This window comes from Amblyraja radiata, chromosome 1 (genome assembly GCF_010909765.2).
Source record: "Amblyraja radiata isolate CabotCenter1 chromosome 1, sAmbRad1.1.pri, whole genome shotgun sequence".
Taxonomy (NCBI): Eukaryota; Metazoa; Chordata; class Chondrichthyes; order Rajiformes; family Rajidae; genus Amblyraja; species Amblyraja radiata.
This window is the reverse complement of record NC_045956.1, coordinates 61958342-61972933: the sequence shown is the minus strand read 5'-3', so window position 1 is coordinate 61972933 and position 14592 is coordinate 61958342. Positions and strand designations below refer to the sequence as shown.

The window sequence follows — 14592 nt, the reverse complement described above, 5'->3', positions numbered from 1 at the left end:
TGGACAGCGCTGACCCCCGTGGTGCTTACACCTTGCTCTGGTTCAGAGCAAAGATACTAGAGCGCTCAGTCCCCCCCCCATAATTATTTACAGCGCAAAAATTGATCATTTCGGTGTTTTTTAACAGGTAAGAGAGTACACGTTTCGTGTTCTTTAGTAACTTGTCAGTTTCTTTGTTGAACTAAATTAAGGCGCATGTTGCAATCAAAAGCGCTTGAACAATTGGTTGGGAAGAAAGCCAAACTGTAAGAAAGACGACTGCGCCTCCTTTTCAAGAGCAGCCAGCTCTTGCACGGTCGGTGCCAAAGTCGGTGTGTATGTCGGAAGCTGCCTTGTCCTCCAGGCGGATTGAGCTGCTCCGTGCGTCACGCACTTTGACCCGATGACCTTACGTGCAACCCCTCTACAGTTACAAGGTGACGGGGAAAGTTTAAAGGAGATGTGCGGGCAAGCTTATTACACAGAGTGTAATGGGGGCCTAGAATGCACTGCCAAGGGTGACGTTGGAGGCAGATAGATATTGGCATTTGAGGCTTTTAGATAAGCGCATGGATCATGTACAGATCAGTTTAACGTGGCATAATGTCCGGCTGAAACATTGTGAGCCAATGGGCTTGTTGCAGTGCTGTACTGTTCTATGTTCTCTTTACACTGGCATCAGCCAATCTTCCCTGTCCCGCCTGCAACTGGTCCAAAACGCCGCAGCGAGACTCCTAACAGGCTCCCGAAAAAGGGACCACATCACCCCGATCCTGGCCTCTCTCCACTGGCTCCCTGTGCGGTTCCGTATAGGGGGGTTGCACGTAAGGTCATTGGGTCATAGGGCTCGACGCACGGAGCCGCTAAATCTAACGTGAAACCTCCCTATACATTTCAAGAACCTCCTCTATGTCTACAAAGCCCTCAATGGGCTTGCCCCCTCCTACATTAAAAGTCTTCTCACCCACCACTCCACCTCCAGGTCCCTCAGATCGGCCGACTTGGGGCTGCTGAATATTTCAATTCAACTTTAATGTCATTGCACAAATACTGAGTATCGGTACAACGAAATGCAGTTTTGCGTCAGTCCGTAGTAGTGCAATATAGAAATTTAAAAAAAAAAAAAAAAAAAAAAAAAAAAAAAAAAACCAGCCTGCCATAATGACTTTCGACCAGTGGCTCTAACACCCATAGCAATGAAGTGTTTTGAGCGACTGGTTATGCAGCACATCAAAAAGAGTCTACCTGCCGACCTAGACCCACTGCAGTTCGCCTACAGAGCCAACCGATCCAGAGGACGCAGTCTCAACAACACTGAACCTCGTACTGTCACACCTTGATCGGAAAAATACTTATGCCAGGATCCTCTTCATAGACTTCAGCTCTGCGTTTAACACAATCATTCCGCAGCAGCTGGTGAAGAAGTTGGAGCTATTGGGGGTTGATGCTGGCACATGTAACTGGGTCCTGAACTTTCTATCACAACGGCAGCAGTCAGGGTGGGCAGTAGGACATCAAAAACCATAGCCGTGAGCACTGGCTCGCCCCAAGGCTGTGTCCTAAGCCCCCTGCTGTTTAGTCTGCTTACACACGACTGTACTGCTAGACTCAATAACAACTTCATCAACAGGTTCGCTGATGACACAACAGTGGTGGGTCTCATCAGTGACAATGATGAGTCGGCGTACAGGATGGAGGTGGAGCTGCTCACAGGATGGTGCAAATCCCACAACCTCATTCTCAACGTGGGAAAAACGTGGTTGACTTCAGGAGGGCGGGAAAACAACACCATACACCTCTGCACATCGATGGAGCTGATGTGGAAAGGGTCAGCAGCGTGAAGTTCCTAGGACTCCACCTGTCAGATGACCTGATGTCCACAACCAACACCACAGCACTGGTCAAGAGAGCCCAGCAGCGACTACACCCTCTCCGAAGACTACGTAAAGCAGGTCTCCCCACTACACATCTACGAACTTTTTATAGGGGGACAATCGAGAGCACATTAACCAACGGCATCACTTCCTGGTTCGGGAGCTGCAAGGCGTACGAATGGCACCAACTTGACAGGATTGTGAAGACCGCCAGCAGGATTATTGGTGCTCCACTCCCTTTCTTGCTGGACATATACAGGAAGAGATGTATCAACAGAGCCATCTCCATCATCAAAGACCCCTACCACCTATCGCATCACATATTCTCCATCCTGCCATCTGGGAAGAGGTACAGGAGCATTAGCTGCAAAACCAGCAGGATGCTCCTCAGCTTCTTCCCGCAGGCTATAAGACTGTTAAACGGACTTTGCCCCCTGCCAAAGTATCGCGCACCAACCACCAACCTGGACAGAGCCACTGTCGTGCCGCTGCCGATCGGAACGCCTGTTGATGTTTAGTTGAGAGTAGTGTTAAACTTGTTCATGATATATGTATTTTTATTTCTATTTATTTTTTACTGCACACTGAATGGACACTGGTTTGAGTAACGTTTTTTTGTTTCCTCTGGGTATGTGAGTACTCAGGAAATAACAATAAAGATATACAATACAATACAATACAATATGTATGTCGTTTGTTTATACTATTCTTATAACAAATGTAAAGCACTTTGGCCAACGAGAGTTGTTTTTTAAATGTGCTATATAAATAAATGTGACTTGACTTGACTTGATGTTCTGGCCTCAGCAAGGTAGAGGTGAGTCTACAAGACCGCAATGGCATTGCCCTTGACAGCAGTTTTGATGACAATGTTGAGGTTAGAATGGAGTGTTGCAGAGCCACGTGTGGGAGGATGGAGTGGGTGGGAACTGTGGAGAAGTGTTGGAAGGAGCTGCTGGTTTACACCGGGCGGTGGTGGATATAGATCAGCTCCTCTAGTATCTTTGATCAGCTCCGCTCCGGGATCTTTGTCGGTGGAGGAGGTTTGCGGGACGGTCGCCGCTGTTGTGCGCGGGGTGATGACGCTGCTGGTGGGCCGGGCCGGGCTGGGCCGGGCTATAGGAGCTCTGGGCCCAACTGCTGCTGCTCAAAGATCTTATAGCATCTTTGCTGCTGCTGCTGCGGCTGCGGGCGGATCAACACTCACTCGCCATCCGTCCGCCCGCTTACTCGGGGTGGGTGATCGTCTCCATCGCTACTCCCGCCGCCTCGTTGTCCAAGGTAATCGCGGGGACGCGCGCTGCTGCTGCTGGGCGGCGACGGCGACGGCGGCTGCTCAACGTGGAGGGACCCGCCCTTCGGCCCATCACGTCTGTGCTGGCCCCGATGCCAGGCTGAGCTAGTGCCACCTGCCAACCCCCCGCCCCCTACCTCTTCATGTCCCTCAGGGTGGCACAACAGTTGCCGCCTTTACCTCCAGCAATCCCTTCCATTGTAGAACAGAGCCAGTTGTTACGTTAAAACAAACTATTCCTTCAACTTCAGCACAGCGGCGCAGCGGTAGAGTTGCTGCCTTACAGCCGCAGAGACCCAGGTTCGATCCTGACTACGGGTGCTGTCTGTGCGGAGTTACTATGCCCTCCCTGTGACCGCGTTGGTTTTCTCCGGGTCCCATCACACTCCAAAGACGTCCTGGTTTGCAGGTTTATTGGCTCTCTGTAAATTGCCCCCAGTGTGTAGCAAAGCTTATAGAGCAGAGCTCTGCTCTATAATCTTTGGTGTGTAGCGAGGGGATAAGAAATTGGGATAACATAGAACTAGTCTGAACAGGTTATTGATGGTTGGCATGGACCTGTTGGGCCGAAGGGCCTATTTACATGCTGGATCTGTATACTAAACTAAATTGCTGTCACATCTGCTTCCACCATCACCCCTGGTCAGTGCTATAATGCCTGTTTCCATAATACTAATTGGATTGAACCACACTGCCCAACCGTACCACTGCAACGATCACCGGGGGCAGCACAGTGGGGAAGCTGGCAGAGCTGCTATCAGGTTTTGATCCAGACCTCGATCGGTATCCTCCAGGTTCTCCTCTCTCATCCAAAAGATGTGTGGGTTTGCTGGTCAATCGCCCCCAGTGGGCAGGGAGGCGTACCTGCTTAACGTGGGCAAATGGAGTGAGCATATATTGGTATCTCGGTTGGCACAGATGTGCTGAAAGGGCCCATTTCTTAGCTGTATGTTTCTGAGGCAGGCGGCATGTGGGTCTTTATTGCAAAGAGCTTGGCATTTAAGAATAGGAATTTTTATTGCAGCTGGAGAGGGTTAAGTCACACTTGGTATACTGTGTATAGTTTTGATCCCCTATCCCACCACAAAGGGTAAAGTGGATCAGTGGTGATGGGAAAATGGCACAGAAGAATTGAAGCCAGCATAGATCAAACATGTTCATATTGAATGGAGACACGAGAGACTTTAGATGCTCTAGAATCATAAACAAAACACAGTGCTAGTCAGGCAGCCTGTAGAGGGAAATGGACAGACCATGGTTCAGATCAGGAACTTTCAGTCTATTTCCTTCCTCAGATGCTGCCTGACCCCCTGAGATTCTCCAGCACTTTGTTTTTGATTATATTGATCATACAATAGAGGGTTGTGGCGACCACATTTGAAGGGTTTCTCGGAAATGTACTAGTAATTTTTTTCCATCATAGCGTCCTACAGTAGGGAAATAGGCCCTTTGGCCCAACAAGCCCATGTCGACCAAGTTGCCCCATCTACACTAGTCCCAGCTGCCCGCTTTAGCCCATATTCCTCTAAACCTTTCCTATCCATGTACCTGTCCAAATGTCTTTTAAATGTTGTTATAGTACCTGCCTGGTCTATATCATCTCGAAACTCATAGACACAAAATGCTGGAGTAACTCAGCGGGACAGGCAGCATCTCTAGAGAGAAGGAATGGGTGACGTTTCGGGTCGAGACCGTTTTTCGAAACGTCACCCATTCTTTCTCTCCAGAGATACTGCCTGTCCCGCTGAGTTACTCCAGCGTTTTATGTCTATCTTCGGTTTAAACCAGCATCTGCAGTTACTTCCTGCACATCTGGAAACTCATTCAATATACTTCGTCTAAAAAGTTGCCACTCACGTTCCTATTAATCTTCTATCTGCAGTATATTGAATATCTGCCTGGGTGTGGGAATAGCGTGGATGGGGCATCTTGGTTGGCATGTTGTCGGGTCGAAGGGCCTGTTTCTGCATTCTGTGACAGATTTTATTTTATAATTTCTTAATTATAATTGTAAAATGTATTAATTTTCCCGTTTATTGTGATGAGGTAGCATACTGTTTTTGAAGTCCTGTCCACGATGGGATCTGAAGCACATGGCAAAGGTGTAGAATCTTCTGCAACCTTGATGGAAGATGAGAATTCGAAGGATTGCAAAGTGGAACGGAATGGAACCGGTGACTGCAAATCTATGGATGAGAAAAATCAACTGAAGGAGAATGAATGGAGCATTAGCAGAGGGGAACCCATATCAAAAAGACAGATGAAGAAGTTAATGAGGGAGAAACAATGGCATGACCAAAGAGATCAACGCAAGTATGTGTTTTCAGACAAGTATGTCTCCATTTCACATTCAGGAGTCAAGAGTGTTTAATTGTCTTATGTACCAAAACGGAACAATGGAATTCTTACATGTAACATCACAACGGGTTTGCAAGCACAGTACTCAAAAGATAATATAATAAACAAATATTTAAAAAGTTCAATACATAAAGAAAAACCCAATTTGTGCAAAACAAAAGTCCTTAGTGCAATCCAGGCAATCCGGAGTTTAGTTGGAGTTCATAGTGTTCAATAACCTGATGGTTGTAGGAGAGAAGCTGTTCCTGAACCTGGATGTTACAGTTTTCAGTCTTCTATACCTTGCCGGTTGCAGGAGTGAAATGAAAGCATGGCGAGGGTCATGCGAGTCCCTGATGATGCTGGCTGCCTTTTTGTGGCAGCACCTCCTATAGATCCCTTCAATGGTGGAGCGGATAGTGCCTGTGATGGACCAGGCAGTTTTTGCCTCAGGCCCCACGCAATTTTATCATAAACTGGACTGTGTGACCCGTTGGGGGTTGTGGGGACGGGGGGGTTGTTGTGGGGGAGGGGGGTTGTGGTGGTGTGGGCAGGGGGTTGTGTGGGGGTAGGGGGGTTGTGGTGGTGTGGGCAGGGGGATGTGTAGGTGGCGGGGTGGTTGTGGGGGCGGGGGGTTGTTGCGGGGGGGGGGGTTGTGGGGGCGGGGGCGTGTGGGCGTCAGTGTGTGTGGGGGGGGTGTATCTGGGTGGTGGGTGTGGGGGGAGAGGGGAGTGGGTGGGGGGAAGTTGTGGGTGGAGATGGTTGTGCGGGGGGGGGAGTGAGCTCGGAGAAATGACGGGGGAAGAGTCATGGGGGAGAGGGCGGCATCACTGGGGAGGGGGGAAGAGCCAGCGAGGGGGACCAGAGGGGCAGTGGCTGGAATGGGGACTCACAGCGGGCGCTGGTCGCTGGTCGTTCTCAGCCTTGATCAGAGTCTCCGCTTTCCATTTGGCGACATCTCCGACTCCGGGCTGGGTCTCTGACACTGGGCTGGGCTGAGTCTCCCATGCTGGGCTGGGCAGGGTCTCCGACGCTGGGCTGCTTGGGGCTGGGCTGAGCTGTCCGAAAGTCCGGTTGGAAACCTCCTCCGGCCATCCTCAGCTGCAGCAAAGACGCGATGGCGCAAGAAGGGGCGGACCGTCCCGGGGAGTGACGGGCAAGAGACTAATTCATGCGGCACTGTCTGGCAGGAGAAGAGATCGATCTGCGCACGCACGGTTTTTATGGTTTTTAAACCTCGCTAACTTTTATGTCATTCAACCGATCGGAACAAAACGGTGCACAGAACAGTGTTTAATACAAATTAACTAACTTCTTTCTTCTCACTCACTAACTGTAGAATTCCAGGTTTAAACTCATCACTGTTGACTGATCATTTTCTTCCTCTGGAGTTAGGCAGAGGCGAAAAGAAAAGAAACTTCAGAAGAGGCTTGAACGTCAAACTCGGAGCGAGGATGGAATTGAAGAATCTGCCGTAAAACGCCTCAAGAGGGATGTGACTCCAAGTAACATCCGTGTGGCACTGGACTGCAGCTTTGATAGTCTAATGACGTTAAAGGTGAGGAAGATTGAAAATAGCATAGTTAGAATTCACAGCTCTCCACAGCCTGGAGAGTTCACCATTGTAACATGCAGCTGTGTGAGACATTGGTTAGGCTACATTTGAGGTATTGCATGTATTTCTGATTCTCCCCCATTCCAGGAAGGATGTTGAGGCTATGGAGAGGGTGCAAAAGAAGTTTACCAGACTGTTGCTTGGATTCATAAGTTCTAGGAGTAGAATTAGGCAATTCAGCCCATCAAGTCTACTCCGCCATTCAACGATCCATCTTTCCCTCTAAATCCCATTCTTCTGCCATCTCCCCATAACCCCGGACACCCTTACTAATCAAGAATCTGTCAATCTCCATCTTAAACATATCCATTAACTTGGGCTCCACATCCTTCTGTAACAATGAATTCCACAGATTCAGCACTCTCTGACTAAAGAAATTCCTCCTTGTCTCCTTTCTAAAGGTATGTCCTTTTATTCTGAGATTTGGATTGTTTTGTGGAATGTACAAGGTTCAGGTGAGACCTAATAGAAGTACCTGTATATACAATTATGAGAGGCATAGATAGGGTAGACAGTCAGAACCTTTTTCCCCCATGGTGGAAGTGTCAAAGACTAGAGGGCATAGCTTTAATGTGAGGAGGGCAAAGTTTGAAGATGTGGGGCAAGTTTTTTACACAGAGGGTGATGGATGCAAGGAACACGCTGCCAGGGGTGGTGGTGTAGGCAGATGTAATTGTGGCGTTTAAGAACTTTTAGATAGGCACATTGAGTCCGAAGAAGGATCCCGACCCAAAACGTCAGGTATCAATGTTCTCCAGAGATCCTGCCTGGCCAGCTGAGTTACTCCAGCACTACGTGTCTATTTTGGTAAACGGGCGTCTGCAGTTCCTTGTTTTCAAAAAAATGTTTGATGTCTTGTGAAAGGAATAGTCAGAAATTAAAAAATCTCACTCTCTGCTCTTTTTCTCTTACCATTCATCATTGCACTATCCTATTCTCCATTGCAAGGATAATATCTCAGTGTTGCCTTTTGTCTGTTTAAAAACAGTGAAGTCAACAGATGATTTTCATAAATGCACTTCATGTCTGTACCCGAGTGTGCGGTGTCATCTCATTATGTTCTCCCGGTACTGAATTAGCTTTGTCCAATGTACTGATGAAGAATGCTGTTTGAACTAATAATGTGATGTCATCTTATAATGATTTCCATATTTGTCTTATTTTGATCCCTGGATCTATTTTGTAATTCACATAAAGGTAAAGTGTGTGCACAATGGTTAAAATTGTTTTATTTAATGTAGGATGTCAAAAAGCTGCATAATCAGATTCAGAGGTGCTATGCAGAAAATCGAAAAGCAATACATCCTGTAAAGGTGAGATTCTGTAATCAATTTCCATAACTTCTCTGGAGATCAGGGAAATGTCAAGTTGAATTTCACTAATGGCTAACTAACTAGGTGGCGTAGCGGTAGAGCTTGTTTACAGACAGTGTACTGTGTTACATTAAAAACTGCATGGACACGGTCACAGTGGACAAATGCATCCGGGTCTACCCCAACCAGAAGCCCTGGATGACCCGGGAGGTACAGCGGCTGTTAAAAGAGAGGAACACCGCTTTTAGGTCTGGCGATAGGGCTTTATACAGCACGGCCCGAGCTAACCTGAAGAGAGGCATCAGAGAGGCCAAATCAGACTACAGGAGGAAGATAGAGGACCACCTGGACAGTAACAACAGCAGGCAGGTGTGGCAGGGGATCCAGTATCTCACCAACTACAAGACCAACCTTGGAGCTGCTGAAGGTGACGCCTCGTTGGCAGAGGAACTGAACCTCTTCTTTGTTCGCTTTGAAGTGGAGCCACCCGAGACAGCCACATCACACCACATGGTCCACAGCAGCCTAACCCTCAAGATAGAGGAGCATGAGGTGAGGTGCACGCTGCGGGCCATCAATCCAAGGAAGGCTACTGGACCCGACGGCGTCTCTGGACGCGTGCTGAAGCACTGCGCAGACCAGCTGGCTGGAGTCTGTACGAGGATTTTCAACCAGTCTCTGGCCCAGTCCACTGTCCCACCCTGTCTGAAGTCCGCAACCATAGTCCCCTTGCCCAAAAAACCCCACATTTCCAGCCTCAACGACTACCGGCCAGTCGCACTCACACCAGTGGTGATGAAGTGTTTTGAAAAACTGGCCCGGGGTCACATCACATCACTCCTGCCCCGAAGCTTTGACCCCCACCAGTTTGCGTACAGAACGAATAGATCTACAGAGGACGCTGTAGCCACAGCTCTCCATGCTGCACTGTCCCACCTGGAGCAGCGGGGGAGCTACGTGCGGATGCTCTTTGTGGACTACAGTTCTGCTTTTAATACCATCCTTCCCCACAAACTGGGGGCTTGGGACTTCCACACTCCACCTGCATGTGGATAAATAGCTTCCTGTCGGGTCGCAGCCAGAGAGTCAGAGTGGGCCATCACACATCCACGGCCCTCAGCCTCAGTACCGGCTCTCCACAGGGCTGCGTGCTGAGCCCCCTGCTCTACACCATCTACACACATGACTGCACCCCCGCCCACCACAGCAACACCATTGTCAAATTTGCGGATGACACTACGGTGGTGGGACTCATCTCCGGGGGGGACGAGTACGCCTACCGGGATGAGGCGGAGCAGCTGACAGTGTGGTGTGGAGAGAATAACCTGCTCCTCAACACCTTAAAGACAAAGGAAATAATAATAGACTTCAGGAAGAATAAAACGGACATGGTACCATTAATTATCAGAGGGGACTGTGTAGAGAGGGTGGCGGATTTCCGCTTCCTCGGAATCCTTATTGAGGAGGACCTGACGTGGAGCGTGAACACCTCTGCGCTGCTGAAAAAGGTCCAGCAGAGACTGCACTTCCTGAGGGTGCTCAGGAAGAATAACATCACTCAGAGACTGCTGCTGTCCTTTTATCGGTGCTCCATACTGTGTATGCGTATGGTACACCAGCTGCACAGCGGCTCAGAGGAAAGCGCTCCAGAGGGCCATTGACAACGCCCAGAGGATTGTCGGCTGCCCTCTACTTACCTTGGAGGACTTACACAGTTCCCGCTGCATCAAAAAATCCCAGAGTATTATAAAGGACATTTCCCACCCTGTTTGAACTGTTGGCGTCAGGCAGACGGTACAGATCTACAAGGACAAGGACAAACAGACTTAAAAACTGTTTTTACCCCACTGCTATAAAGACATTAAATGTAGCCGCCAAGGAACGCAGGGGCGATACATACTAAGGGACTGTGGTACACTGTGAAATCGACAGAAGGATGTAGGGTTGGGTGTTTATGCGTGCTATTTTCATGATATTTATTTTAGTTGTTTATCTTTTTTTAATATTTTACCTTGTATGTATCGTTAGCTTTTAGAAATGTTTGAATGGTGCACTGACTGGCTGACATTTTTACATTTCGTTGTACATGGTTCATGTTACAATGACAATAAAGAAACTATTCTATTCTATTCTATTCTTGTGACCTACACCCGTGACCTGTGTGAGTTTTTCCGAGATCTTCGGTTTCCTCCCACACTCCAAAGGTTTGTAGGTTAATTGGCTTGGTATAAATGTAAAATTGTCCCTAGTTTGTGTAGGATAGTGTTAATGTGCGGGGATCGCTGGTCGGTGCAGACTCAGTAGGCCGAAAGGCCTGTTTTCACGCTGTATCTCTAAATTAAACTAAAACATCCAATTGTTTCCAGTACTAGGTAACCTTTACAGTTAATTTTACGTAATGCAGGTGAGATTATGAAAGCATTTACAAATAATAACATCATATCCCAAACTCAACAGGTCAGTTAGCATCCCTGGAGAACATTGATAGGTAACATTTCAGGTGGGAATCATTCTTTCGACTGATTATGGGGGCGGAAAGAAAGCTAGTAGTGGAGATTTGCAGGACTAAGCGTGGCAGGTAATACGTGGACGCAGGCCGGGGGGTGGGTGGGAAAGGTCAGATATAAAAGTAGACGGTGTGATGCAAGATTGAAATGTTGCAAAATGTGAGTCTAGGAGAAAGAAAGTAGGAGGAAGAGAGTGGGGGGGGGGGGGGGGGGGGGGGGGGAGGGGAGGAGGAGGGAGGAGAAATTCCTCCATGCTTCTGGATTTTCTGACATAACCGTGTATTAGGGATCTCCAGAAGTTGGTGTGAGTTCCACACTGTAGCCGCTACTGCAAGTGTTGAGTTTGTAATTCTCAGGATTTCTGAACCTTGTAGGTAGGTATTAATTCTGATTTTTCCTTTTTCAATAGATGTATTTAACCAGTCATAATGGACAGCTGAAGAAGAATATGGATGAGAATGATAAAGGATGGGTCAACTGGAAGGTATAAAGACAGTACACATGGAAAATGTTGTGATTGATTGGTCTGATGACCATGAGTCATAGTTTCTATCGGACTGTGACCAGACTCCCCACCACTGACTCCATCTACACTTCACGCTGCCTCGGAAAAGCAGCCAACATAATCAAGACTTGTCCCACCCTCTGCTCCTGTCTGGCAGAAGGTACAGGAGCTTGAAAGCGCGCACCCACCAGACTCGGGAAGAGCTTCTTCCCCACTGTTATCAGACAACTGAATAAGTCCTGCCTTAAACTAGGGTACTGTCCAATTCACCTCTACCCCATTGCAGACATTGGACTTTGTCTATGGAACTGATGCACTACAATGCTGAGAATTATATTCTGTACTTCTGTATCTTCCCCTTTGCTATTGTACCTATTGTATTTATGTATGGTATTATCTGGGCAGACGGGACTAGTGTAGATGGGCATCTTGGTCGGCGTGGGCGTTGGGCTCTAGGGCCTGTTTCCACTGCAAATTGACGAGGATGAATTACTAACAGTAATGACCTGCTTTGCAATTTAATATTTTTACTATATTATTTTTTTAGGGAATCACTGTTACTCCGAACCATTTCAGTGAAGTAATACAGAAGGAAGATTTGATTTATCTCACCTCTGATTCCCCTAACGTGCTAAATGAGCTGGATGCAAGCAAAGCTTATGTGATCGGTGGCTTGGTGGACCACAATCACCACAAGGTAATCTGCACCTTCCATACCCTGAAAGCTAGCATTCTTTGACCTTCCATACCCTGAAAGCTAGCATTCTTTGAGATTGGCAGTCCTTTGCAGTACTTTTTAAAGTGGCATGATATAAATGTTTAAATCTATTCTTAATGTTACAGTCCCACTTGAACAAAACAATGAAGTGGTTTGTGCCAAAGTTAAATGATCCTTGTTGTGTTTACATGACTGCCATTCCAGGGTTTAACATATGAGAATGCACTAAAGTTGGAAATCGCACATGCCCAGCTTCCTCTTGGAAATTATGTGAAGATGAATAGTCGCAAAGTCTTGACGGTTAATCATGGTGAGTAATGTAATGGTCTGTGACAAAGACACAACATAGTAAAATAAACAGTTGATCTTACAGAGGTGTACAAAATCATAAGAGGAATACTTCAGGTAAACGCACAGTCTCCTGCTCAGAATAGGGGAATCGAGAACCAGAGGACATAAGTTTAAGGTGAGGGGGAAAGGATTTAATAGGAACCTGAGGGGTCACTTTTTTCACAAAGGGTGGTGAGTGTATGTCACAAGCTGCTAGAGGAAGTAGTTGAGGCACATACTATCGCAAAGTTAAAGAAAGATTTTGACAGGTACATGGATGGGATAGGTTTAGAGGGATATGGGTCAAATGCAGGCAGGTGGGACTAGTGTTGATAGGGCCTGTGTTGGTCGGTGTGGGCAAGTTGGGTCGAAGGGCCTGTTTCCACATTGAATAACTGACTCCACAGCACAGGACCAGGTCCTTCAGCACACAATGTTTGTGTCGAAAGCCAAGGCAAACTCATATAATCTGTTTGTGCGTGATCCATACCCTCCCCACGCCCCTCCATTCCCTGCTTATCCATGCCTGCCATTTGGTCACCCTTGCGGTATGTTCCAGGAACCCTTCACGCTCTGCGTTTTTAAAAGGAAGCCTCGGGCATCTTTAAATTTTGTCCCTCTCCAATTAAAGCAACGCTCTCTAGTCTTGGACATTTTCACCCTGGGGAAAAAAGGTTCAGACAATTCTTCTTGTATTTTTATATACTTCTATCAGGTCTCCCCTGCACTCCAGAGGAAACAATCCAAGTTTGTCCAATCTCCCCCTGTCGCCATAGCTATTACCCTGTAATCCAGGCAGCATTGGGGTAAACCTCTTCTGCACCCTCTCCAAAGCATCCACATCTTTCTGTAATGGTGCGGCCAGTTATGCACACAATACTCCATGTGCAGCCCAACCAAAGTCCTGTAGAAGTGCATCAAAATTTCCGGATTTATATACTGAATACCATGACCAATGAAGGTAAGCATTCCATAAGCCTTCTTTACCACTCTATCTACTTGTGTTGCACTTTTTTCAATAATATGTAGAACATAAGGTGCTGGAGTAGCTCAGATGGTCGGGTAGCAACTCTGGAGGACATGTTTGGGGAATGATTTGTTGACGTGAGTTTTTCCAGCACTGGCAAGATTTCAGCAGCTGCTGTTGCTTGTCTCAATCTTCATTAAAATGTTAAATTCTGTGGCTCAGTGAGATAACAAAGGGACATGATTGATAGTTTGCAATAGCAATAGTCACGTAGAAAAAAGGAACTGCAGATGCATGTTTACAAAAAAAATCACAAAGTGCTAAAGTAATTCAACAGGTCAGGCAGCATCCCTGAAGAACATGGATAGGTGAGGTCTCAGTTCACTGAAGAATGGTTCCGACCCAAAACATCCATGTTCTCCAGGGATGCTTCCTTATCCAGGGATACAACTGAGTTACTCCAGTATTTTGTGTCTTTCTTTGGTATAAACCAGGCCCTTGTTATTACATGCTGCCTGACCTGTCGAATAACTCCAACACTTTGTCTTTTATATTAAACAATAGTCACTTGCTGTTTTAAACCCCCTCCAACTGGTGTCAATAGCTTGAAGAGTAGACACGAATAAAAGTTGGCCATCCTTTTGCCCGATTGTGAAATGGGAATTATTTTTGTCTTTGCAGTATTTGAGATCATCCTTGCGTACTTGGAGAAGCAAGATTGGGATAAAGCCTTTTTCACAATCCTGCCACAGCGCAAAGGAGCAGTCCCTGCAGGAGAGAGTGATGGCACTGAACAATACTGTGTTGGTGCTGACTCCGATACTTGTGACTCCTCAGAAACCTGGACTGCTGCATCAGAGACTTGTCCACAAGAAGACAGAAATCCCATTGACTTAAATTGCGAAGAGAAAAGCACAGCAAGTAAGGAAGATCAACATGGTGAAGTGTAGACCTTTCTCAAGTTGATTCGATATTTGACAATTGCTTTGTAATTTTATTTATTTGCGGACATTTGTATGGTTTAATGATGCAAACCAAGTCTTTCCATTTGGCTTCATAATCCATCTATTATCACATGTGATGTTTAAATCACAGTGAGTTCGGAGAAATATTTTTAGTAAACAAATTAAATGAATCCAAAGTATGTAGTCAA

The 14592-nt window shown here is 46.9% G+C and overlaps 1 protein-coding gene across 5 annotated transcripts; it reads left to right on the top strand.

The window, feature by feature from the left end:
- The first annotated feature begins 1792 nt into the window (after positions 1-1792).
- trmt10a (tRNA methyltransferase 10A) lies at positions 1793-14592 on the top strand. Of its 5 annotated transcripts, none has more exons than XM_033022790.1 (8): positions 1793-1798; positions 5198-5460; positions 6880-7042; positions 8341-8412; positions 11329-11403; positions 11972-12121; positions 12347-12452; positions 14121-14592. In XM_033022790.1, exons 2-8 carry the CDS (start codon positions 5225-5227, stop codon positions 14387-14389), a joined length of 1071 nt encoding a protein of 356 aa, XP_032878681.1. In that variant the 5' UTR covers positions 1793-1798; positions 5198-5224; the 3' UTR covers positions 14390-14592. The 5 variants fall into 5 exon arrangements, with proteins under 5 accessions (XP_032878681.1, XP_032878663.1, XP_032878671.1 ...); XM_033022772.1 differs by lacking the exon at positions 1793-1798 and adding an exon at positions 3024-3134 and having other exon boundaries at positions 5194-5460; XM_033022780.1 differs by lacking the exon at positions 1793-1798 and adding an exon at positions 3033-3088.